This window comes from Centruroides sculpturatus, unplaced genomic scaffold (assembly GCF_000671375.1).
Source record: "Centruroides sculpturatus isolate CEXI.00-Female unplaced genomic scaffold, Cexi_2.0 scaffold812, whole genome shotgun sequence".
Lineage (NCBI taxonomy): Eukaryota > Metazoa > Arthropoda > Arachnida > Scorpiones > Buthidae > Centruroides > Centruroides sculpturatus.
Window position 1 is genome coordinate 41,089 of NW_019385039.1, and position 25,906 is coordinate 66,994.

Consider the following 25,906-nt stretch of genomic DNA (forward strand, 5'->3'; position numbering starts at 1 on the left):
CCAACTCCAGCAAGGATCTCAATCAGTATTGCACCATAACAATCTATCTACAACTTTCCTTACTACCAGGAGAAACTGAAATCTGAGCAACTGCCAATTCCAAGAATGTTCCAAAACATATCAAGCATCTCTGTGGTGATAATGCAGTTTCAGCCTGATCTACCACCTATACATTGCCATCAATTACTATTGAACATCATGAAGGAATCCATTGACAAATGAATTCTTGATCAGGATTTCCTAGAAAGGACCAATGCCTTCATAGACAGTAGAAACCAACTTGTCCATTTTAAAACTATCAAGTTGACATCTCTGTCATCTGTGTCTGCAGTAACCATCTAGTGATACTTTGACCTCCAGTGCTCAAAAACTGTTGGACAAATTTACACTTAAATAATAATTTTTTATTTAAGTGTAAATTGTAAATTTTATATTTTCTTTTAATACAAAAATACATTAATTCATAATTTTATTATATATTAAATGAGTAATTAAAAAAAGAGTACCTTTAGTTGAATTACAATCACAGCATCTATCATTTCCAGGTAACCTTTGTATTTGTCGTATTATACTTTGTTGTAATTCTAATAGACTTTGATTAAATTTATCTCCTCCTGACTGTCCAGAATCATCAAACTTTGTTAAAGCTTCTCGTAAAGCACCTTGCTTACAATTTATTAACACAGACATCCACCTAATACAAAAAAAGTGTTGTTATACTTTTAAAAAATGTTTTACTCTTGAATATAAATTAGTTTAAATTATTGAAATAAAGTTTATAAAAAATAAATTGAAAATGTTCTATAATATTAATATTTGATTTACATTAATAATAAATATAATTATTATAATAATTATATACACAGTATGTCAAAGTTCCAATGTAACTGGTTAAATTAAAAATGATAAAAACATGCATTTTTTTGTTTTTTTATTCTTTTTAATAAGCTACTTAAGTTTCAATACATTGCTTACAATGATTATCAAATTTTTCAAAGGACTTCCTGTATGCTTTTAATGAGATCTGACTTATAGTCAGTCAGTCAAGGCTTTTTGGATGGCAGGAGTAACTTCAAAATTAATGCCTTTCAATTTAAGTTTTAATATAAAAAATACTAAACAGTCAGCTAAAACCAATACAATGGATGCTCAAGTACTCCAATGCCTTTAGATGCCAAAAATTTGACTACTTGTTTTAATCTTTAAAACTGTACATTTTCTATACAACCATGACCAGCTTCCTAGTTCATGGTATTGAAAACAAATATAAAAAATATGGACCCATAAAGATTGCATAACCAGGGCTTAAAGTAGTCATGGCAGTGAAATAAAGTGAAAAAAGAGAATTCACACTGAAAAAAAGCTAATAGTGTTAAAGTGAATTAATTAAAAGAGGTGTTATTAAAAAAACACACACACATTTTGTATCAATAACATTACATATGATATTAGATTGATTATTACGTAGACTGAAAAAATTAAATATGAAAATAGTTATGGTGCGTTTATACTCCAGAAAAGTCACCAGTAAGACTGTATTAAGCCAGAATGGGCCTGCATTAAGTTTTCATGTGCCCCGTACGAAGTTCCCACCGCTATACAGCAAAGGAAATGGAAGAGTAACATAACTACCAGAATGTCTCCCCATATAACATGCCAAATTTCAAATGCCATTTATTTCAAGGTACATTTTTTAATTTCTTGTTTAAAAAATTTGTAATTAAAAAAGATTTTCTTTTGTTTAAGTCATGCTGCAATTTCTGCACTTCTTGTTTTCTCTTCATCACATTGAATTTTCTTTGCACCTTCCAATAGTCCTTGGGCAAGATGTATCTCTTCAATGCTGTTTTTCTCAACAGTGCTTCATAGTCTATTAGTGGCTTCTTCAAATATTCAAGACCTCATTTTCCTTTGCATTTCTTCTTTTTTCTTCAGCTCAACTTCAAGAGTATTAATTTTCTCTCTCTCCTGTTCAAGTGCTTTTATTTTATCCTCTTCTTTTCTCTCCCTTCCTTCTTTTTCTTTTTTTTGCTTTTCTTCTTCTTTCAGTTTACTTTGCTTGTCCAAAAAAGCATTGTAAGTAGCATATGCATTGTGGGACAACCCAAGTAACTTTGTCATAGACACCAAAAAGGCATTATAGTTGTATATAAGGAGTCCATCTTTTACTATCAACAATGAATTCATCATCTGTTCTGACATAAAGGCAGGCTCTGTCTTCTGTCAGAACAGATCTAGAAATGGAGAATCCTCTTTCAACATCTGCATTGCCATGACTGAGAGCCAACAACCAACCCTTTGACTACTTTAGCAACAGTTGGATATTTTAGCCTCCCAGCAGAATTCTTCAGGTCAAATAAGTGCTTATAATCATGTTATTTTAAAGCAAATAACTTCTAAAGAATTCAAATTTGTCCTGGAAATAATTTAATTTTTTTCATTGGGATTTTTAAATCATTTTATATAGTTTTATAACACCATATAATTTTTGTATTTTTNTAAAACCAAATAATTCATTCCAACATGAAAAACATTCTGAAATTAAAGCTTAGTAGTACAGTGGAAAAAAAAATAATAATAACTTTAGTAAGGAAAACACTGAAAAATGCATTTTGTAGTTGTAAATGTATAAATAACTAAAACAGAATAATAATTGATTTAAAAAAATGTAGTTTTATTTGCACTTTACCTTTGAGGATAGACGTCGGCGGAGGAGGAGAGGGAAAAAGGAAATGATACTAAAACTTAACTTACATGACATAATGTAACAATAACTTAAAAATAACTTAACACTAATTTTTTAACTTTTCTGTTTTATATATATTTTATAAATATTTTATTCACTGCTTTTTGCCATATTTCCTTCACTTCCACCAGCACTTTAACGCGGCCGGATGGCCGGGCGGTCAAGGTAGCAGCCTACTGCTCTGGGGGACTCAGGTTTGAATCTGAATGGGTCAAAAATCCCCAGTAATTTTTTGGGGGGTCTGTTCAGATATGTCTGGCCCCGTCCCTCACCACCCGGCAGTCCCATTGTGGGCCTGGCCAAACCCATAATGGGCTTGCAAAAAGAGGCACTCTTAGTGCCCACAGGGCGAAAAGAGTAAAAAAGAACCCAGCGCTTTCACTTCACTAAATAGAGGTCACTCAATAAAATATCTATCCAAAGAGGTTTGGCTTTGCCTAGTTTTTAAAATGTTTCTAAAATGACTTAGGCAAATGTCATTACTCCGAGCAGCAATACGGCCAGTGTAAACCTTTNAAAAAATTAAATAAATAATTAAAAAATAAAAGTGAGATTAATAACATACAAAACTGAGCAAAAACATACAGGGTGTCCCAGAAGTCTTTCCCTGATTACAAACACACAGAAGGCAGAAAATATGACACACAGACACATATCTTTTATCTTGAATTGCAGGTAACATATTCAAGTTTTTGTGTGTACATACATACTCACTGTTATTTTGTTACAAAACAATCACAGCCAATACCTATCTTGATATGTTGCAGTTATTTGTTGTGCTACAGATTCAGGACATTCAGAACTTAATTTTCCAACAAGGTGGTGTGCCACCTCATTGGGGGGGTTAGATGTTCGTGCCTATTTGGATACAGCATTTCCAAAAAAATGGATCGTGCATGGTGGTCCCATCAACTGGCCTCTGCGATCACCGGACATAACACCACTGGATGTCTTCCTCTGGGGTTATGTCAAGGACCAGGTTTACCATACACCATTGAACGACATCACAGCAGTACCAATGTCATAACATCCATCCCTCATGATATGTTGACCAACACATGGGTAGAATTGGAATATCACCTGAATATCTTTTGAGCAATGAAAGGAGTACTTGTCGAAATTTATTAATGAGTATGTATGTACACACAAAATCTTGAATATGTTACCTGTAATTCAAGATAAAAGATATGTGTCTGTATGTCATATTTTCTGCCTTCTGCATGTTTGTAATCAGGGAAAGACTTCTGGGACACACTGTATACAGTAGAGCCTCGATTATCCGACCCCCTATCAACCGACCTCTCGGTTAACCAACCGTCCTAGTCGGCAAATTTCAAATGTCCGCTACTGATGTGGCGCTACAATATTTGGCTATGTCTTGGCTACTTTAATATTATTTTTACGTGTTTTAGCTGGCAACACTGGATTGTGGATTGACCATGAAAGGGAAGCCAGTAATGTATTTAAACGAGGCTTAACTTTCTAATTTTTAACAATACAATAGCGATGATTATTATTTTAAAAAATTTTTGTTAGGCTTAACATCGATGAAAATTCAACGCAAAGTAGGTTAATAGCAATATACTAATATACTAATTACATGGGATATAATAATATACTACACTAATAATAGATTTTTTCATACTTTTTGGTTATCCGCCCTTTCAATTATCTGACCAACCCCATTAGGTCGGATAATCGAGGCTCTACTGTATATCAATTATAGATAATAAATTAAATAAATTTACAATGTTGTATTAACAATAAAAACTTTTTTTTAAATATAAGAACTCTAACAGTATATTAACACTGAAAAAATAGTCCAACATATAAACAATTAAAGCAACAAAAAACATGAAAATAATGGGTATTAATGTGTACCCATCCATAAATATACTCTTAAATATGATAATAGTTTTAAATAGATTTCAAAACAATAAAACCAAAATTAAAATTTCAGTAAAGGTTTTATTAATTAAGCTATTTCAAATAAATCTGAATAAATAATTTCAACTTGAACTGAGGAACTGCATCATTAATATAAATGGTACAGGTATGTAAATTAATTTTATAGTATGTGAAAACATATATAAAATATTACAATAAAAATGTTTTAATAATGAATTTGTTATTTCAACATTTTAACTTTTATTATTAATATATTAATACTAATTTTTTAATTTAAAAGTAAACAGGTTATTTGTTTAAATGATTGAAGTTTACTTAATGTAATTCTTATAAAATTAAAATAAAAACAATTTTTTAACTGCTCTCATAATTTAAAGTCACTTGAATTGGGCCAAATTTGTAATCCTAACAGCCTTTAAAACAATCTATATTATATTCACATACACAAAATTCTATATGAAGGTTAAAAGTTGACAATTAAGTTCCATTGTATTAATTCTTTGTACAGACAAGTTCCATTTTGAAATAACACTGCAAAATAAAGTCTCATTTTCACATTAATATTCAGAAAACAATGAAAATAACATTATGTAATCAGACACATTGATACATATTTTCCTCACAACAGTTCAAGCAGTAGTACTATAGTAGAGCATCGTTTATCCAAAATGTCAGTTATCCGAAAGAATTTCAAATGGAAAATTTAAATTTTTGCTAGTGCTGTGGCGCTGCATTCTTTGACTATGTCTTGGGCTACTCCAATAGTTTTTATGTTTGTGTATGTGCTTTAGCTGGTAGCACTGGCACTTTTGTGTGGTGTTTTTCTGAAAACTGTGTCATGCTGAATCGAACGTTTTTGATACTAGATTAACTTCTAAAGTATAATTTTTTTTTGATTTTATATTTTTCAATATATTTATTTTGTTTGTACAAAATAAAGAAATAATTTTTAATGATACAATAGCCACGATTATTATTTTAAAAAGTTTACGTTAAGCTTAACATTGATCAAAATTCAACACAAAGCGACACGCAATAGAGAAAAATTTCAACATGGGATAGGTTAATATATTTTTTCATACATAAACAGTTATCCAAAAAATAACTTATCCAAACAACCTCAGTCCCCAATTGATTCAGATAAACGACGCTCTACATTATTATATTCAACAGTATAAAATATTAACAGAGTCTCAAAACAATCATCATATATTGTATTTTTTAAAAGTTATTAAATGTCATGTATTATACTGTACTAATACTTAAAATGCATTCAAGAAGCAATTGTTTCTTTATTTCTGATTGTTCAATATCAATAAAAGCAAAAAATATCCTATCAAATAATTGCAATCCAAAATTAAAATTAATATATGCAAATTTTAAAGCAAATAAAATATAAAATATTTATTTTAACAATAAAAATTTATTTTATAATACATACATGAAATTAAATCAAAACATTTTTTCTCTTCTGGAATAATCTGTAAACAGATTATAAATTTATATTATTATATTAAGTAATAAATAACTCAACTGTTTGTTTTTTTGTACAATTATACTATACAGAGATTACTATAAATAAAATATTATTACAGTACTTTTTTTTTTAGACCATTACCTAGAATTTTATCATAATAATGTAAAATTACAATTTGCAAATTAGTTGTTAATCACACAACTGAATGAATATACTGTATCATCATATTAAGTCAGCTTTAATGTGAGGCATTAAAATGTAAATTTTCAATTTCTAACTTAAAAATCTTTCCTAATTAAACTATTCTTTCTTCAATTAGATTACTGCTGTTGTTTTCTATTTAGGCTAACAATATTTTTTTAAAAAATTTCAAAATTTTACAAGTTCAATTTAGTGATAAAATATTGTTGCATCTGAAGTGTTAGTCTTAACTTCCTCACCGCCAATGAAAAAAAATATATATTTATTTTTTAGTTAAAAATAAACTTAAAATTTTAATAAAATTTAGTGATTATATTAATCATACTAATTTGTTTTTTGAAAAAATAAAATTTTTGTGCTAAGAAAAATTTATAATTTAAAATCATTGTTAGACAAATTCCTAGTAGTAAAATTAAATTAATTTGCCACTTACATTCACAGTTATTATTGGCATAGATTATTGCATATAAGATATGGTTCAAGTCAATGAGGACATGTATTATCACTAAATTTATTATTATACATTTTGTTTAAAAATGTATAATAATAAATTTAGTGATAATACATGTCTAACTTTTTAGATGTAAAATGTTCTATCACTAAGTAGAATTAATACTGGATGCAATTTTTAAACAAAACACTCAACACCTTGAAATCTGATGTTTATTTCAATCATTTAAAATAAACATCACTCTATATGCCAGGTACACTGACAATATATACATAATTTGGCACAAGAAACCAAAATCTACAACAGCTTTTAACAACTATAAATAACAACCCTTAGCTTTCATCTCTGTATTAAACAAGACCATCCCCACATGATACAGTTCATTTCCTAGACATTTTACTCAACATCCATCATCAAAATGTTTATACCTATTTATTGGAAATAATCTTATAGCCCATTATTTATTCCTGCAGTTCCATATGATCCATACTCTTTCAAAATCTGTTTTTAAAGCTCTGGTCAAGACAGAGTATATCCATTCATCAAACAGCAACAATAGAATAAAGAAATTGGATTATACCACTAACAATAATCTGAAAATTGTCAAGGGTTAATTAGGAAGTACACCTCTCTAAACCATTACACCAATCAAGAACATACTTCTTATAAAGTTATAACCTACAATAATCATCTTAGATGTACTTTCAAAGAAATAGTGAGAGTCAAAAACATAAAAGTTATCAATAAACACAACCTTACCGTCTACTCCATACTGCAGAATGATAAAGATATTGTCAATAAGCAACTACTACCTGGGGTGTACTCAATTCCCATCATCAAGAACATGAGAGTGAACCAAAATTCTGAATACATAGGAACAACCAGTCACTCCATACACCAGCTCCTTCAAACACATGCCAAGTATGTGTTTGAAGGAGCATGAAGCTGTTATCAAAAAAGGTCATTCTGATACAGCATTGTCAGCAAATGCTATTGACAACAAAGTACAAGTACAATTTGATAATGCACACATCAAACTAGATATAAGACATCTCATAGCTTTGGAAAAACTACCAACATATAAGGTCCTCAAAGAAATACATCTATAAACTTTAAAGACAATAACATTCTATTTCAAGCCAGAGATTGTGCTTTGAAACTTTTAATTTATTTTCCTTTGTAAAAATCTCTAGTAAAATTGCAGCCCTGATCCAATCAAATTTATTGAATATGATCTAATTTTAAATTTTTATATTAAAGTTTCTATTCCACTTTAAAACATCCAGAACCTGATGATGACTACTGAATCTAAGTGAAAACATTTCTTTGCCAATAAAGTTTTGTTAAATTAGTGCTGAATCTAAATTTTATAGGTGTTAGTGTTTTATTCTATCATGAAATTCTGTTTTAAAAAATTTTCTATCATTTTTTACAACTAATATTTTGTCAAAACATGCAATAAATGCCATGAAATATTGCTGCAGTATCTATAATTTTCAAAAAAGTATTTCATTACATTTGTAGTGAAAATATTTTATTTTAAAATATAAAAACAATTTCTATTTCTGTATAATGAGTTTATCTATCTATCTATATTAATTTTTAACTGACATTTTCAAAAATTATTATATGAAGAAATAATGAATATATTCATTATTCTCAACAATAATAATAATTCATATTATACTAATTTTGAGGGCATTATAATTCCTAATAAATTAGTATAATATAAGTTTTCAAAAAGAAGTTATCAGAAAATTAGTTCTTTCCATACAAACTCAATAAATTATTATTTTTCAAAAATTATTTGAAAAAAATGAAATAATTTTTGTGCTGACAGTAATTTACGTAGTAAAAAACATATTAAAAAATACAAAAAATTGTGTCTTCAGTTTGTATCATTGTCACCACTGACAAATCAAAAATGCAAATCTTCATTTACAGAGACAGCCTTTTATTTAAGGCTAAGCCTCTGTGAAAAAAGGTAAATTTGAAAAAAGGTTTCTGGCCACAATATCATAAATTAAAACCAATTGTTCATTAACTATTGGTTTTAATTTATGGATTGTAAAGAGAAAACTTTTTGTATTCAATATATTTTTACTATGAAAATTATCATCAGCCATTTATGAACTATTAATTTTAATTTATGCTAATGTCACCAGAAGATATTTTTACCAATTTACATTTTTTACAGAGATGTAGCCTTAAATAAAAGGTTGTCTCTAAGTGAATATTTGTTTGTTTGTTTGTTTTTTTTTTTTTTTGTCAATGGTGACTGTTAAACAAAAATTGTGAAGACAACAACTTTTTTATTTTTTAAGAGATTGTAAGAGATTTTTACATACACTTAGAACCATTTACACATATGCATTTAAAATTTTTAATACATACTTTTACTTGACAAGTAAGAAGATTTACTTTAGTAGGAGGCTTTGTTTCCTAAAAAAAAATTAATTAATTGAAATCAAAATTTTTCAATTTAAACAGAAAATCTATTTATTACATACATCAGAATGTGATATATATAAATATCCATCTCTTATTTCACATCGTCGTTTTTGCCAAACTTTTCTCATTTTTCCATCTGACTTCTTATGCAAATGCCCAACTTTAGTATAACCATAATGTTTATTACCTTGCAATTGATGGAGACTATATCCTGATTGCAAAGTTGATAAACACTAAATAAATAATGAAATTATTATTGATATTATGCAAAATACTAAAAAGTCAATTAATTTTATATTATCTTAGAATAAAATATAATAGATTTTTCTCCCCACAAAACAGGTTCAGAAAAAATTTTGAAAATAGTTCTGATTTGCTTCTTTCTGAAGTAAGTTCTATTATTCAATTTAGTTCATAAAACTTTATATAAAAAAATTTACTAAATATCTGAATATATATTTTTCTACATATAAATTACTTCATCAATAAATAATTCCTTAACATTCGACAACATCAAAAAGAAAGAAAAAACAGATTTTCCTACAACTTTCCAGCACTTGAACAAGAAGTTAAGCAGAAAATTGTGTGTTGTGCCATCTGTTATTAAGATTTTATTAAAAAATAATTTTTTATAGTATTATTATAAAAGGAAAAAAAATCCTTATTTTTGGAATACGAGCGAATTTTTCTAAAAAAAGTTTTGAATGCCAATACAAGTAAATCAAGTAAAATTTACATTAAGCCTGAACCCACTTGAGATATCACCCTTACTTCTCCATCTTCTTTTGACTTACAATCTCCAAAATTAACAGCGTCAATGCCTATATGAGCCGTTGATTTTGAAAGTGAGGCAAATTCATTTTATGTTATTGCTGTATATTTAATGGTTTGTATATAAATGAGTTTAAAAATATTTGTAAGCAGTAATATACTTATTTTATATATATATTTTTTATTTCATGTAAATTTAATATGCAATAATTGTTATCCACATTAGGTGAAAAAATCATGCACCTGTGGACTTGCCTCACTTTCAAAAGCAATGACTTGTTGAAAACATTGCTTTTTTTTTAATGAAATATAGTTATAATAAAGAAAATTGAATATTTTATTTATTTACTTATTTATTTTATTTCAACATTTAATACTTTTTTCAAAAAGCTACAATGAAACAAAAAATAAATTTAATTTTATAAGAAAAAGTGGAGAAAATAATAATAAATATTTAGTAATAAGTTGCATGCATATAATTATATTTCTTAGTTTAGATGGTGCAGATTTTTAAAGTATTCATGATAAATGGGTGGTATATAAAGTAATAAATCCATATCATCTTCATATTTTCTTTAAAGTGGACTTGCCTCACTTTCAAAATCAACTCACTGTAAATATCATTGATGATATTTACAGTGAGCTCTTTTTTGTCAATTGGAATAATATAACCAAAAAAAGTTGATCATCTTGTCAAGAGACCAGGATATGTAAATATAGGAAGAACAGTCTTCAATTTGGGAATCTCAGAATTTAAAAACTTTTGCTGAATACAAAAAGTCTTCCAGAAAGTTCAGGAAAGTTGATAATTCTACTTAAAAAAGTAATGGACGTTTTTTTCAATTATTTTAAAATTAAGGACTACTGGTTAAATGACCTTGAAAGTATTTTGTCTTGAGGTACTCATGAAAGAATTCATTATATTTTATAATATTGAAGCAGATGAGTGCCTGAAGAGCAAAGTCAACTCCACAATGAAACTATTATGTTTGAGAGAAAAAAAGAATGAAATGTGAAGATACTTTTAATTTATTTTAGTGTTTCTTCTATTTTTGTAAATTTTTTTAAAAGTATATTTATTGTCCTGGCCCTTTTTTGTCAATTGAAATAATATACAGTGGTACCTCAGGATACGAAATTAATCCGTTCCGAAACTGAGATCGTATCATGAAAATGTTGTAAGGTGAATCATTTTTCCCCATACGATTACATATAAAACCAAATAATTCATTCCAACATGAAAAACATTCTGAAATTAAAGCTTAGTAGTACAGTGGAAAAAAAAATAATAATAACTTTAGTAAGGAAAACACTGAAAAATGCATTTTGTAGTTGTAAATGTATAAATAACTAAAACAGAATAATAATTGATTTAAAAAAATGTAGTTTTATTTGCACTTTACCTTTGAGGATAGACGTCGGCGGAGGAGGAGAGGGAAAAAGGAAATGATACTAAAACTTAACTTACATGACATAATGTAACAATAACTTAAAAATAACTTAACACTAATTTTTTAACTTTTCTGTTTTATATATATTTTATAAATATTTTATTCACTGCTTTTTGCCATATTTCCTTCACTTCCACCAGCACTTTAACGCGGCCGGATGGCCGGGCGGTCAAGGTAGCAGCCTACTGCTCTGGGGGACTCAGGTTTGAATCTGAATGGGTCAAAAATCCCCAGTAATTTTTTGGGGGGTCTGTTCAGATATGTCTGGCCCCGTCCCTCACCACCCGGCAGTCCCATTGTGGGCCTGGCCAAACCCATAATGGGCTTGCAAAAAGAGGCACTCTTAGTGCCCACAGGGCGAAAAGAGTAAAAAAGAACCCAGCGCTTTCACTTCACTAAATAGAGGTCACTCAATAAAATATCTATCCAAAGAGGTTTGGCTTTGCCTAGTTTTTAAAATGTTTCTAAAATGACTTAGGCAAATGTCATTACTCCGAGCAGCAATACGGCCAGTGTAAACCTTTTCGGAATGTTTCTTTTCAATAAAATCAGTCACTTTCTGATAATACCTCAAGATTTCCTTTATCGAGCAAGATCCTTCCACGACAAAGCAAACATGCAGACTGAGACCAATGAACAAAGTGAATAAAAAATGGTGCTGCAAACTAATGTAACGTCATATGGTGAGTTTTTGTTTGTACCATGGAGCAAAATTACATTCAAAATTCATGTCATACCCTGAAAATTTCGTATGCTGGGGCATTCGTATCCTGAGGTACCACTGTAATAAAATAAGATTAACGAATAACATTTTTCAATAATTACATTTTCAGCATGTTTGAAATCTTAAGAACATGTACAGATATTTAAAACAAACTATGCCAGTTTACAGATAACTAAATTATTAGCTAGAAATTGACAAAAGCACAAATGTGCACACACACACACAAACAATTATTTAAAATTTCTATACTCACCTCTCTTCCATCTAAAGAAGGTGAACTTCGAAGAGTATTTCGAAGTTCAATTAATTTCTTTCTCTCTTCATCTTGTTTCTGTCGAATTTTTTGAAGTTTTGTGGCAAGTTCTGTTATATAGCCACTAAAATGTTCTATTGTTTTTAGTCCATCTTGAAAATAACTAAATTGAACAATTTTTATTAAATGATTTTATAAATTTTGAAAATATCTGAATAAATAATTTTACAATACTAATTTTTATACAATCAAAAAAAAAAACTGCACAGCAATTTCTAATAATTGTTTCATTTGTACTTTTTAAAAAATTTTCTTTAACGGAAACATAGAATACATTTTTATTAATTATTATTATATTTTTAATATGTTATATTATAATAATATATCTAGTAATGTATCATTGGTAGAGAACCATAAGCAACTAACCATAAAACAGTAATTTTTAGAAAATGCAATTTAAAAATTGAACCTAAGATAAACGACTTCCAACAACTTAACACTGCGTTGAATAATAACAATCCACGAAAAAACCTTTTTTTACGCGTGTTATGTCACAATTAAATTCCACAAGTACTTTCGACCTCCACCGAGGTCTGCTTCAGGTGGTGACTGGCCGTGTTTCGACCCGACCGTCGTAACGATGTTGCCAACGATGTAAATAAATAAATGTGCGCGTCGGGTTTCACCCCTCTAACTGCCCTTGCTCGAACTCCTCGAATAAATACTTCCACGCCTGTGCAAGTGTTACCCCATCCCTGTAGTTGATGCAGTTGCCCTCCATGATAGCTTTGTGAATCTCCCAGGCCTCCAGGTGACGTATGTGATCCGCGCGGAACACGTGTCTGATAAGTTTGGTGTTCCGGAAGTCCGCCCTTATTTCAGGGTCGGTGACATAGGTTGATAAGGCAGTGGTGTGTCTTTTATACTTAATATCAGCTTGGTGTTCACGTATTCGTTTCTGTGTTGATCGGATGGTGGAGCCAATGTAAACTAAGTCTCTATTGAATCTGTCGTCCCGTATGGGAATGGAGTAAACACCTGGGGCCCTGGTGAGATCTATTGCGTCCTTCGCGTTGTGCAGCAAGTCGTAAAGCGTGCCGGTTCTTAAGTACGCGATTTTGGTGCGGCTTTTGCTAGCGATCTCCCAATATAGGGGGTCAAGATGCCGGTTGAAGCGGACGACTGCGCGTCTCGCGTTCCCATCTGGTTGGCGGTTGTCGTCCTGCAATGGTAGGGGGCAGTCCCGGGTAGTCCCATCGTTACGACGGTCGGGTCGAAACACGGCCAGTCACCACGGTGGAAGCAGACCTCGGTGGAAGTCAAAAGTACTTGTGGAATTTAATTGTGACATAACACGCGTAAAAAAAAGGTTTTTTCATGGATTGTTAAAAATTGAACCAACCAAAAATTTGCTATTTTATTTATTAAAATAGCAAAATTTTATAAATTTTGCTATTTTAACCATTTGGAATTTACATATCTGCTTATGATCCCAAATAGAATGTGTTAACTTTAATATGAATGATCTCTAATTGAAAAAATCCAGCAACAAGTTGTATAACTTTTCCAGCTGTTATGAGATTTTATTTAAAAAGTAACTTTTCTATTATTAATCATATATAAATAAATAAAATTGTATGTGGTGCCATCTGTTATAAGAATTTGTTATAAAAGCTTTCTATATTTTTAATTATTATAAATTTAATTTTGAGGGTAGAGATGAGCTTTATTTAAAAAAAAAAACATTGAAATGCTAACAAGAAAAGTTAAGTCTGATCCCACTCAAGATATGACACATTACAACCTCTCAACCTTTTATAATTAAAATTTAATAGCATCAATGTCCTCTATATACAAGCTACCATGCCAAACCCATAGAATTTCCCCTATTTTTTAACAATTTTTGGGTTCAGGAAGTCTTGAAACACTGAGATTTGCAAAAAACCTGAAGGGTCAAATTTAACATAATCCCAACACTTTCCTTTGTTATGTAATCATAACAGCAGGGAAAGTGAAACTGCAAAATTTAGAGTTAGCCGCTTTTGGTTCTATACCCATGATATTTAATTGCATTATTATATTTATACATTATATTTCTATTATTTTTACTATTAAATACTAACAGTACAACAAAATTTTGTTCAAAATAACAAAAATTAAGCTTCTTCAAATATGTGAAATTTGTACAAATCTTGATAAAACAATAGGAATTATATTTAAATTGTTTCTAACGGAAGTGATAATACACAACCTGCTGATACAAGGAAAAAGAATGTTTAATTTTCTTTTTAATATTTATGACTTCTCAAAAGCATAAAAAGAAAAGTTTCAGAACTCATCAGTTAGAAATGTAAAGTTATCTTCTTTAGAAGCTGATAAAGTTAAAGTAAAGTTCTTGGATAAGTCCTTGTTACAGGTTTTTGGTATAAAGGGCCAGTTTGGTGTCTTTGACAAAATACATTTTCTAATAAAATTAGAAATAGTGTCTAATAGCCAGTTCTAATAATTCATTCTAATCATTCATCTTGATAAATTACAAGCATAAACCAAAAATTTAGATTATGCTTTTGTAAAATTTAAGAATAGATTAAGTGAAGTAGGGAAACTTAATACAGATGAAAATGTTTAGTACATTTAAAAACTCTTTATTAAATATTAAAAAATTTAGCCTCAATTTAATAAAAATGTTGGCTTACCTAAATGACAAAAGCAAATTTCATGTTGTTATTACATCATCTGCTTTTAGATAAGTATAATACTAATTTTGAAGTGTCTGGTGATTATTTGATTTGAATTTTTTTTTAAGATTTTTTTCATAGATTTGATAATAAACTTTAATACTCATTTTTTAAAAATTAACAAAAATTTCATAACAATATTTCTTTCAAATATAATAATTACAAAATTACTTATACTGATTATTTTCTTCTGATTATATAATCAAATAATAATTATATAAAATTGAAATTAGTTATTGTGACATCGTCATAATGTCAGACTATAATTTTAGATCATATTTCAATTTAAAATATCTATTTTCAGAATGAATCAAAATATAAAAATATATATAATTTAAATTTTAAAAATATGAGATCACATGACATGACTATTTAGGGGGGGTGAGTGCTACATTATTGATCTCAATTTATCATAAGGATCAATTCTATATCAAATTTGNGTCGAAACACGGCCAGTCACCACGGTGGAAGCAGACCTCGGTGGAAGTCAAAAGTACTTGTGGAATTTAATTGTGACATAACACGCGTAAAAAAAGGTTTTTTCATGGATTGTTAAAAATTGAACCAACCAAAAATTTGCTATTTTATTTATTAAAATAGCAAAATTTTATAAATTTTGCTATTTTAACCATTTGGAATTTACATATCTGCTTATGATCCCAAATAGAATGTGTTAACTTTAATATGAATGATCTCTAATTGAAAAAATCCAGCAACAAGTTGTATAACTTTTCCAGCTGTTATGAGATTTTATTTAAAAAGTAACTTTTCTATTATTAATCATATATAAATAAATAAAACTTTAAAATATGTTTTAAAGCTTAAATTCCACTTTTTATAAGTTATACCTCGTCTTTAAAACTACATTTTGAATCATTTAAAATTAAATTTGCCACAAATTTCCCCTAAATTTCATTTGTATTCAATGAAATTTCTTCATAAGGAAAACAGCTTTATTCCTCTCTGAAAGCACCAATAAAATTCAAGATTCTCATGAGCTCATCCAATGAAAATTTCACTTTTAATTCCCGACTGTTATATGTAAACAGGAAAAGTATAACTATAGGTCAAAAAATGATCCCCATTTTTGACTCGGGGACTTTAAACATCGAGTAGTGCAGAAAAGTTGGGGGTTTAATGTATATATGAATGTTGGTGTGTGTGAGGACACCATTTAGTTCACACAGTTTGAAGCTTAATAACTCCAGTGTCTTTTGTCGTAAACTTCTGAAATTTGGTAGAGAGGTTTGTGTATTAGGGGCCTTGATGCTGTTGAAATTTGGTGGATAAAGGTCAACAGAATGGGGATAGAGAGGGGTCGCTTTTCTTATCTTGAGTGGGATCGGACTTGATGAACATTTTACTGGTTATTAGCATTTACAATTTTTTTTTTTTTTATATAACTCATNCAAAAATAATATTGGAATAGCCCAAGACATAGCCAAAGATTGCAGCACCACAGCACTAGAAAGATTTAAATTTGCTGACTGGAATTCTTTCAGATAACTGACGTTTTGGATAACCGACTTTCGGATAAACGACGCTCTACTGTAATTATAATCATTTAAAATTTTTGAAAATATTTATTATCATTTTGAAAATTTTACAAATACAAAAAAACATATTAAAAAAAAAAAAATAAAGTCTATATTTATTTAAGGGAGTTCATGGAAAAAAATTTCTTGAAAGAGATTGATATATGAGAAAGATTGGGATGTTTCTCAACTACAATTTATGCTATCAAAATGTAGTTGCTGAGCTTTGAATCTGTAATTGACACTTCAGTCCATAATTTAATATATAGCATTTTTTTGGAAGAAAATTATTTGAGATAAACATGCAAAATATATTTAATTTAAACTGTATTAGAGAAAATTTATTTTGAGATAAAGATGTTTTTGAGTTAAACATGTTTGAGATAGATAGGTTCAACTGTATATATCAAACTTACAAAGAAACATTAATGAATTATTTAATAATACATAAAACTTTCTTACTTGTTTTGAGCATGGTAATATTCTACTAAATGCTGTAATAATTCCACACCTTTTTTTGTTTTAATTTCGTTTACTTTGATCAGGTACTAATTCAAAGTCAATATAAAAAGTATAAAGGTGAATGATTTTATTCCTTATTAATTTAAATTTTAAAAATATGAGATCACATGACATGACTATTTAGGGGGGGTGAGTGCTACATTATTGATCTCAATTTATCATAAGGATCAATTCTATATCAAATTTGCTGCTCTATATAGAAAAGTGAAAATTTTGAGCCCCAATTAACTATATACAAATTTCTAATCCATACTGAAAGTTTGTATATAGTTAATCAGAACTCTGGCTCTAAGCTTTCCATATCTGGTTTTGATTTTAATCTCATTCACTTCATTCTTGAAATTAACAAAGTCTGAACAGACATTAAAAATGTATAGGTCTGCCATTAAAATTGCAGCCTAAAAATAATTAGAATTCTGCTTATTTATATCATAAAATAAAATACAGTCGACCCCCCTATAATTACGGTCCCTATAATTACGATTCCTATAAAACTACAAAAAAATATACGTATTTTGGAAATGTTGAGTCGGATTAGTGTAGAATCGATTAATTTTATGGAAGAAAACCTTTCAATCAGCCATAGTCCATAAACTTGACACGTGTCGGGCTGTGATTGGAACGACTTGTAAGAAATCGGATTCCTAATAAATTGGAACGTATCTATATCTTATAGGGTGGTTGACTGTATTTACAACAAATAAACTTTTAAAAAAACTGATTCTATTTAATAGTAAAACTTTTTTGATTTAAAAAACATCAAAAATAAATCTAATACAGTTGAACATGTCTATCCCAAATCTCAGTGGAATGAGAAAAAATTCAAGATAAACAGGTTTTGAGATATACAGGTTAATACACAGTAAAGAGTAATTGGTTTGATTGGAAGTATGACATTTTATCAATACAATAGCAATTATAGTACATACCTGTATCAGATATATATAAAACATTTTTGACATATTTAACAGAAATAGTTGCCAATCCCCAACTTTCTTCAACCAATAAGATGCACGCCAAACTAGGGGCCAATCAGAGAAAAGCAGTGTTAATTGCAACTATGAACTACAGAATTTCTCAATGAGGTCAATACTGATCCCTTAGGGATCAAAGAGCACATTAAATACATATTGTATATGTATACATAATATTTTATTATTGTTTAAAGATTTAGTACAGTAGAGCATTGTTTATCTGAATCAATTGGGGCTAGGGTTGTTCGAATAACTTATTTTTTAGATAACCGAATTTGTACGAAAAAATATATTAACCTATCCATGTTGAAATTTTTCTCTGTTGCGTGTCGCGTTGCGCCGAATTTTCGTCAATGTTAAGCATAATGAAAATTTTTATAATAATAATCATGGCTTTTATATTGTTAAAAATTATTTCTTTATTTTGTACAAACAAAATATATTGAAAAATATAAAAACAAAAAAAATTATACTTTAGAAGTTAATCTAGTATCAAAAACATTCGATTCAGCATGACACGTCCCAACACACAGTCCTCAGAAAAACACCACACAAAAGTGCCAAGTGCTGACAGCTAAAACACACACACCAACAAAATAATATTGGAATAGCCCAAGACATAGCCAAAGATTGCAGCACCACAGCACTAGAAAGATTTAAATTTGCTGACTGGAATTCTTTCAGATAACTGACGTTTTGGATAACCGACTTTCGGATAAACGACGCTCTACTGTAATTATAATCATTTAAAATTTTTGAAAATATTTATTATCATTTTGAAAATTTTACAAATACAAAAAAACATATTAAAAAAAAAAAAATAAAGTCTATATTTATTTAAGGGAGTTCATGGAAAAAAATTTCTTGAAAGAGATTGATATATGAGAAAGATTGGGATGTTTCTCAACTACAATTTATGCTATCAAAATGTAGTTGCTGAGCTTTGAATCTGTAATTGACACTTCAGTCCATAATTTAATATATAGCATTTTTTTGGAAGAAAATTATTTGAGATAAACATGCAAAATATATTTAATTTAAACTGTATTAGAGAAAATTTATTTTGAGATAAAGATGTTTTTGAGTTAAACATGTTTGAGATAGATAGGTTCAACTGTATATATCAAACTTACAAAGAAACATTAATGAATTATTTAATAATACATAAAACTTTCTTACTTGTTTTGAGCATGGTAATATTCTACTAAATGCTGTAATAATTCCACACCTTTTTTTGTTTTAATTTCGTTTACTTTGATCAGGTACTAATTCAAAGTCAATATAAAAAGTATAAAGGTGAATGATTTTATTCCTTATTAATTTAAATTTTAAACAATAAATATAAATTATTATATATATATATATATATATATATATAAAACAACTTTCAAAAATAATTTTAACTTTAAAGTTGTATTCAATTTTGTACATTATCTGTTTGTATCTTTTAAAGATATAATCATAGTATTCAAAGATATGATTAATATGATTATGATAAAAACTATATTAGAATAAAAAGTTTATAATATTGTTCAAAATAATCTCTTTGAGAAATTATATACTTTGTACTCAGTAACAAGAAAATCAAATATTTTTAAATTCATTTAAATAAACTGTTATAGAATTCATTTCCAACTTGTATTTAATATCTTATTAACTGTCCTCTTTTTAGCATCAATTTCATTTCCAAAACAAGTCCAAAATAGATAAATGAAAAAAAATAAGAAAAACACTTTAGCACTCCTACTTTGATAAAGCTTCTTAATTGTCATTGTAGAATAAGACTATACATTGTCATATGACAATATCAACTTTTTTCTAAAACTGAAGCCTTATTTGATAAACTGTTTTAACCTATCCCATGTTCAAATTTTTCTCCGATGCATGTTGCTTCACATTGAATTTTTGTCATTGTTAAGCCTAACGAAAATTACACGTTTTAGAAAAAAGTAATCTTAGCTATTGTATTGTCCAAAATTATTTTCTTATTTTGCACAAACAAAATAGACATATTAAAAAATGTAAAAACAAAAAAAAAATTATATGTTGGAAGTCAGTTTTAATATAAAAATTATGATGACTAGTGATATCTAGTGTTAAAAACATTTTAATGCAGAAACAAGATATCTCAGGTCCACCAGTCTGGGTCTTTATGTATCAGCTTGAATATCTTGGGAATACCCACAAAACAGGTTAACTAATGACTCAAAATTGTACTTAAACTTTTTATTCACTAATATATAAATGAACAAGTCCAAACTTTATAATAATCAGTTCACAAAAGACTATTTCAGGCTATAACTTAGTAAACTATTAATTATTGATATAAAGTAACTGATTTATAGGTTGGTGGCATTTTTACTGTTAGTTAGGCATCTTAACTGCTTGCCTTTCTCAAGTTACTTTTTATTGATAATTAATGTAAGCCAAGTTACAGCCTGAAATTATCCATTATTTAGTGATCTGACTTTTCATTAACTTATCCGATCTTGTGCATTTTCTTACTAACAAAAAATTGTAATATGACAGAAAGAAACCACATACCTCACACATCTGAAGCTGAAACAATTTTCTTTCTTTTTCCATTTCATCAGCAATCTAAAATTAAAATTTTTAAAACTTTTTACTCAAATAAGTCAAAGGTAGTTCATATAATTAATGCTACTAAACTGTTTACTTCCTATGTAATTATTAAAAAAATTTTATTTAAAACTAAAAAAATATTCATTAAAATTAAAGAGCTTGAAAAGAAACAGATATAGCAACTGTAATCTTACTAATATTACTAAAAGTAAAATATTAGGAAAGAGAAGAAAAGAAAAATGTAGAATTAACACACACAAATAAATTTAACAATTGATTCATTATATAATTGACTTGCTGTATGTTAGATTTCAAATGTAAAACCGCCTCTAATCCAAAACAATATGGTGGACGTGTCTCACAGCAATTCTTGGTTAGCAATATTTTATTTTCTAATTGAACTACATGTGCATTTCAGGTTGGTGTAATATGTTCCAACCCCTGAAAATCCACATTTCTCCAAAAACCAATTTGTTTTTAAAGAAATGTGGATCCTGATAACAGTATATCTTTATTCATTGTTGTATTTTAACAGTACGATAGTAATATCTTCGAGCATATATAATGTACCTATTTATGGCTTTTAGGTTTGTACCTGTATAATGTCAGGAATAAGGAAAGTGTATTCTCTCTTTTTTGTAATTTATATACTGGAGAATTCACTGAGGAGAGGTTGGAACATATTACACCAACTGGAAATGCGTATGTAATTCAATTAGAAAATAAAATCATATTGCTAACCGAGAACTGCTATGAGACATGTCTACCATATTGTTTTGGATTACAGAGATGGTTTTTACATTTGAAATTTAACAATTCATATGAGATCTGAAAATCACGAAGAAAAGAGCATAAACAAAATAGACTTATGGTGGCAGAACAAGGAAAGTTTTTAGAATACACATACAAACAACCAGATGTAATTTTAACACGTTAACTGCCATCCGTCGCGCCAGCGGTCGTACGGCATACGACCTTACAGCGCCGTACGACCGCACACCTTCAATTAAACAATGTAGTTTCACTCAAAATTAAATTATCCTGGTTAAATTTTTTAAGACGTTTTTCTGCATGCTAGTGGTGGCCTCTCATGGACGTCTATGCACTTGGCTTGGAACACCAATGGTCAGATGGCCAGAGCGTCCCTTAGCTACAACCACTGGCGCGTCATATGGCCTCATGAAGTGTTTCAAGGTCTGCGGTCATAGTTTTTTTTTTAAATAAAAATCTATTTTATATCTGATAGGTGGTTTATTTTAATAGTAAATAGTTTAAAATATCGAAAACTAGTTTAATTATTCTCTTTTATTGCATATAAAGTAAATAATATTACAAAAAAAAATCAATGTATATAAGTACGTTTTAATATATATTTACAGAAAAAAACAACATTTGCAGTGGAAACAAAGTGTGAAATACTTTTAACACAAAGATGTAAAACCTTTTAAGTAGGGGAGGACTTCTAATTACAGAGGATTGTAAAATAAATAGCTGGGGGAAGTAGTCTCCCGTTCAAGGCCATACGACTGCCTGCCAACATGCACATATCTTTATCATCTCCCCTCTCATGACTGTTATATATCAACTCTTTTATTTACATTAAAATAAAATATTAAATATCAAATTTTCTCATTTTGGCCCCCCTTTACACAAAATATCATATTACAGCGGGCAGTTAACACTTACCGTGTTATGAATGTAAAATTACGTTTTCCGCATTCCTTCACAAAAAACGAAAAACGTAATATTACATTTTTTTGAAATATCTTGTTATCTTTGGTTTTAAAACGTATCACTACATATGCAGCAAAACGTGAAAGGATTATTTGTGTTTATTAGTTACTATTTTGACCATTAGAGGGCATATTAATTTCAGAAATTCAAACGAAGAGTTTGTTGTTAAGATTACTTTTACAGTTCGATTTCGAGTTTAGTTCTTGTTACGGTTGTTATACTTCGGCTTTTTTATTTCGTTTATTTTATTATTTTCTCTCAGAAAGTATTAAATATGGCTCAAAGACGTAATGAGGAGGATATTTCTCAATTTATTAATGAAGAACTAGACAAATATAATGATAATGATACTGATATAAGTGATGAGAGTAATAGTGAATACATTTTAGGTTCATCTGGAAGTGAAGAAAGTACAGGTAAGCCATATAATTTTATTTTCTTTGTAGATATATAGTTTAAAAAGTATGTGATATTATATTTTTATATTATTAGATCAAGAGTCAGATTCGTGTATGTATGGCAGTGTAAGTTCCATCCCCTCTACATCTGCTTTACCATCACATCCACGAAAGAGAGCTAGGGTGAGTGCACAATCTACTAGTGATAAGGACTGGAAAGACATGGATCAGGTACCAAATATTACTGTGTACACTGGTGATCATGGTCTTCAGAAGAATATTGGCCTTGATCAAACTAGTGACCTTATTGATTTTTTTTAATCATTATGTTGATCAAGAGGTCATTTCAAATATTAGAGCAAACAAACATGTATGCAAGGCAGAAAATTATAGCTCTTAGATCTAAAAATGCTCTAAGCCCCAATTCCAGATTTAAATTGTGGAAAACTCTGACTTTGGCATAAACAAAAAAATTTATTGCAATTATACTGCATATGAGCATCAATGAAAAGCCTGATTTGATAAGCCATTGGAGTGAAGACCAGTAATAAGTTGTAATTTTTGTCCTAATATAATGTCAACGGATAGATTTTTGAATATTTTGTCCATGTTTCACCTGAATGACAATTCTAAACAGAAAAAGAAAGGAGAAGAAGGCTTTGATACTTTATACAAAGAGAGGCCTCTAATGGATAATATAATAAACAAATTTCAAAAAACATATTATCCTGAAGAGGCTCTGACAATTGATGAAGGCATGTGTCCATTTAGGGGTTGTGTCAGTTTCAAAGTTTACATGGCAAAGAAACCAAATAAATACGGAATAAAGTTATATATAGTATTGGCTGAGGCCAACACTGGTTATATTTGGAATTTTGAAGTCTATCACAGCAGAGACCAAAATATTGAAAACACAGCTGCTTCTGTAGTAAAAAGATTAGTCGATCCACTATCAAATAAGGGTCATACAGTATACGTTAATCGGTTTTATACCAGTATTTCACGTGCAGAATATTTGAGTGAAGTAGATACTGGAATGGTAGGAATAGTAATGAAAACTAGAAAAGGCCTGCCAACAGCGCTAAAAGAAGCGAAATTGAAAAAAGGAGAGCAAATATTTCACCGTAAAAATAACATATTAGCTTTATGATGGAAAGACAAAAGAGATGTATATATGATAAGTACCAGACACACTGCAGACATGCATCAAGTTCAAAAGAAAGGGAAAAATAATTTGAAAAAAAAAAAAACAGTCGCTATTATTGACTATAACAATCACAAAGCAGGAGTTGATCTAGTTGACCAGAGGCTGTGATAGTGCTTTTTCACATAAAACTGTGAAATGGTGGAAAAAACTAACTTTTCATCTAATAATAATGTGTGTAACAAATGCATGCATTTTGCATAATACAATAATGACTAAAAAAGATAACTGTTAAATTTATACGATATATGTTCTGCTTTAGTGTTAATTCCAGGAGAAAATATCAACAATAATCCTATTGAAAATAAAAAAATTGCCAGATTATCAAAAAAACACTTTTTAGAGAGAGTAAAGATATCAAAAGGACAAAAAAAAGCCCAAAGAAGATGCATTGTTTGCAGTGATAAGCAGAAGTACTTAACAGGAAAAGCAGCCAGAAAAGACACTTCGTATCAGTGTACTGAATGTGATGTAACCCCGTGTTTTAAATTGTATCATACACTACTACATTATGAAAAATAAATTAGCAATGTATTCTTAAATTAGCAATGTTTCCTTAGTAAATATGACATATAATATAAGCATTATAATGTTTTTCAATTTTTTTCACGTTGTGTCTATTTGCAAAACATGTCCAAATAAAATTGCAATGCAATTAATTAAAATATTGCACACATACATCAAAATTGAGTGTAATATATAGAAATGTTCAACAAATCAGAATCTGTTTACACTTTTTACCTAGCTTCAGTGTAACATTTTCTATCTTCAGTAGAAAATACAGTAAAATTAGGAAAATCAGCCAGCACACAGGTAAGAACTAAATCAACTGGACCAGCACAGTAAGTGTTAATGTGTTAATATGAAATTCTTTCATAGTAATTTTTTATTATATTTTCAGATTAACCACCATGTAAACAAATTAATCATAATTAAGGAATAAATGTTCAAGAACTCTTTGCAAAAACAACTATTGGACAAATCTTAACCAAATTTGATATACATACTTCTGAGTATGTGGTTTTGATTTTTGGAAAAAAATTAATTTCAAAATTCAGCCACTAAAAAGAAATTTGGTGTTGCTCTTTCCTTAATATGCATATCACATACATTTTCTAACAAATTTTGGGTTTAAAAGGAATCATAGAACATGCTTCACAATTCTTTGACATGTAAAGTCATTGTGCTCATGTTGCCTGATCATACAGTAGACCCCACTGTAACGCAAATTCCTATAATGTGGATTCCTATAACATGGTGAAAAAATTGCGACAGTATTCGTATAAAGACGCTAAAAGGGACGCGTAAAACGTCATCGCCAACTCATGTTGCGACAGGATTGGTCGAATCTGGACCAACAGTAGACGAGCAGCCAAACTAATTACACGCTATGAAGAGTTTAGACGGGTAAGTTGAGTTTACTATCGTCTGTACAGTATTATTGTACCTTCGATACAACTTCGAACATATACTATGAGGGTACCTTTTTTTGCTTATTGTGGTTGATTCATCAATTATCAATGAAATTTTATTCTTGGATTCAACAATTTTTTTTAACAACAGTTTTCTTCATTTCTTCACTTATATAAGTAACAATGTTAATACACACATTTGTAGAATGAAGAATACGACCCATTTCAACTCTGTTGAGTTCTTGCAAATCAATTTGTTTCAAAATGATGAAATGATTGATTTTTCCTTTGCTATTTTATAAGCAGTTTGAAAAATTTTTTCAGTTATTAGTTTTTCATGAGATAATGACTTTACAAAAGTATTCTCAAGCAT

At 29.1% G+C, this 25,906-nt stretch overlaps 1 protein-coding gene across 3 annotated transcripts in view; it reads right to left on the reverse strand.

Annotated features, from left to right (window-relative positions):
• LOC111633745 (arfGAP with SH3 domain, ANK repeat and PH domain-containing protein-like) overlaps positions 1–25,906 on the reverse strand; it is a 100,582-nt gene that overhangs the window by 37,659 nt on the left and 37,017 nt on the right. Inside the window, exons 8-14 of one of the 3 annotated variants that reach the window (XM_023378355.1) lie at positions 20,747–20,800; positions 19,382–19,467; positions 12,434–12,596; positions 9,294–9,467; positions 9,178–9,225; positions 6,096–6,135; positions 5,001–5,185 (exon numbers count right to left, since the gene is read on the reverse strand). In XM_023378355.1, coding sequence (XP_023234123.1) covers positions 5,118–5,185; positions 6,096–6,135; positions 9,178–9,225; positions 9,294–9,467; positions 12,434–12,596; positions 19,382–19,467; positions 20,747–20,800 — 633 coding nt within the window. In that variant the 3' untranslated portion in view covers positions 5,001–5,117. Of the gene's footprint in view, positions 1–506; positions 619–5,000; positions 5,186–6,095; positions 6,136–9,177; positions 9,226–9,293; positions 9,468–12,433; positions 12,597–19,381; positions 19,468–20,746; positions 20,801–25,906 lie in introns of those variants that run through there. The other 2 variants (XM_023378357.1, XM_023378354.1) reach the window with 2 other exon arrangements.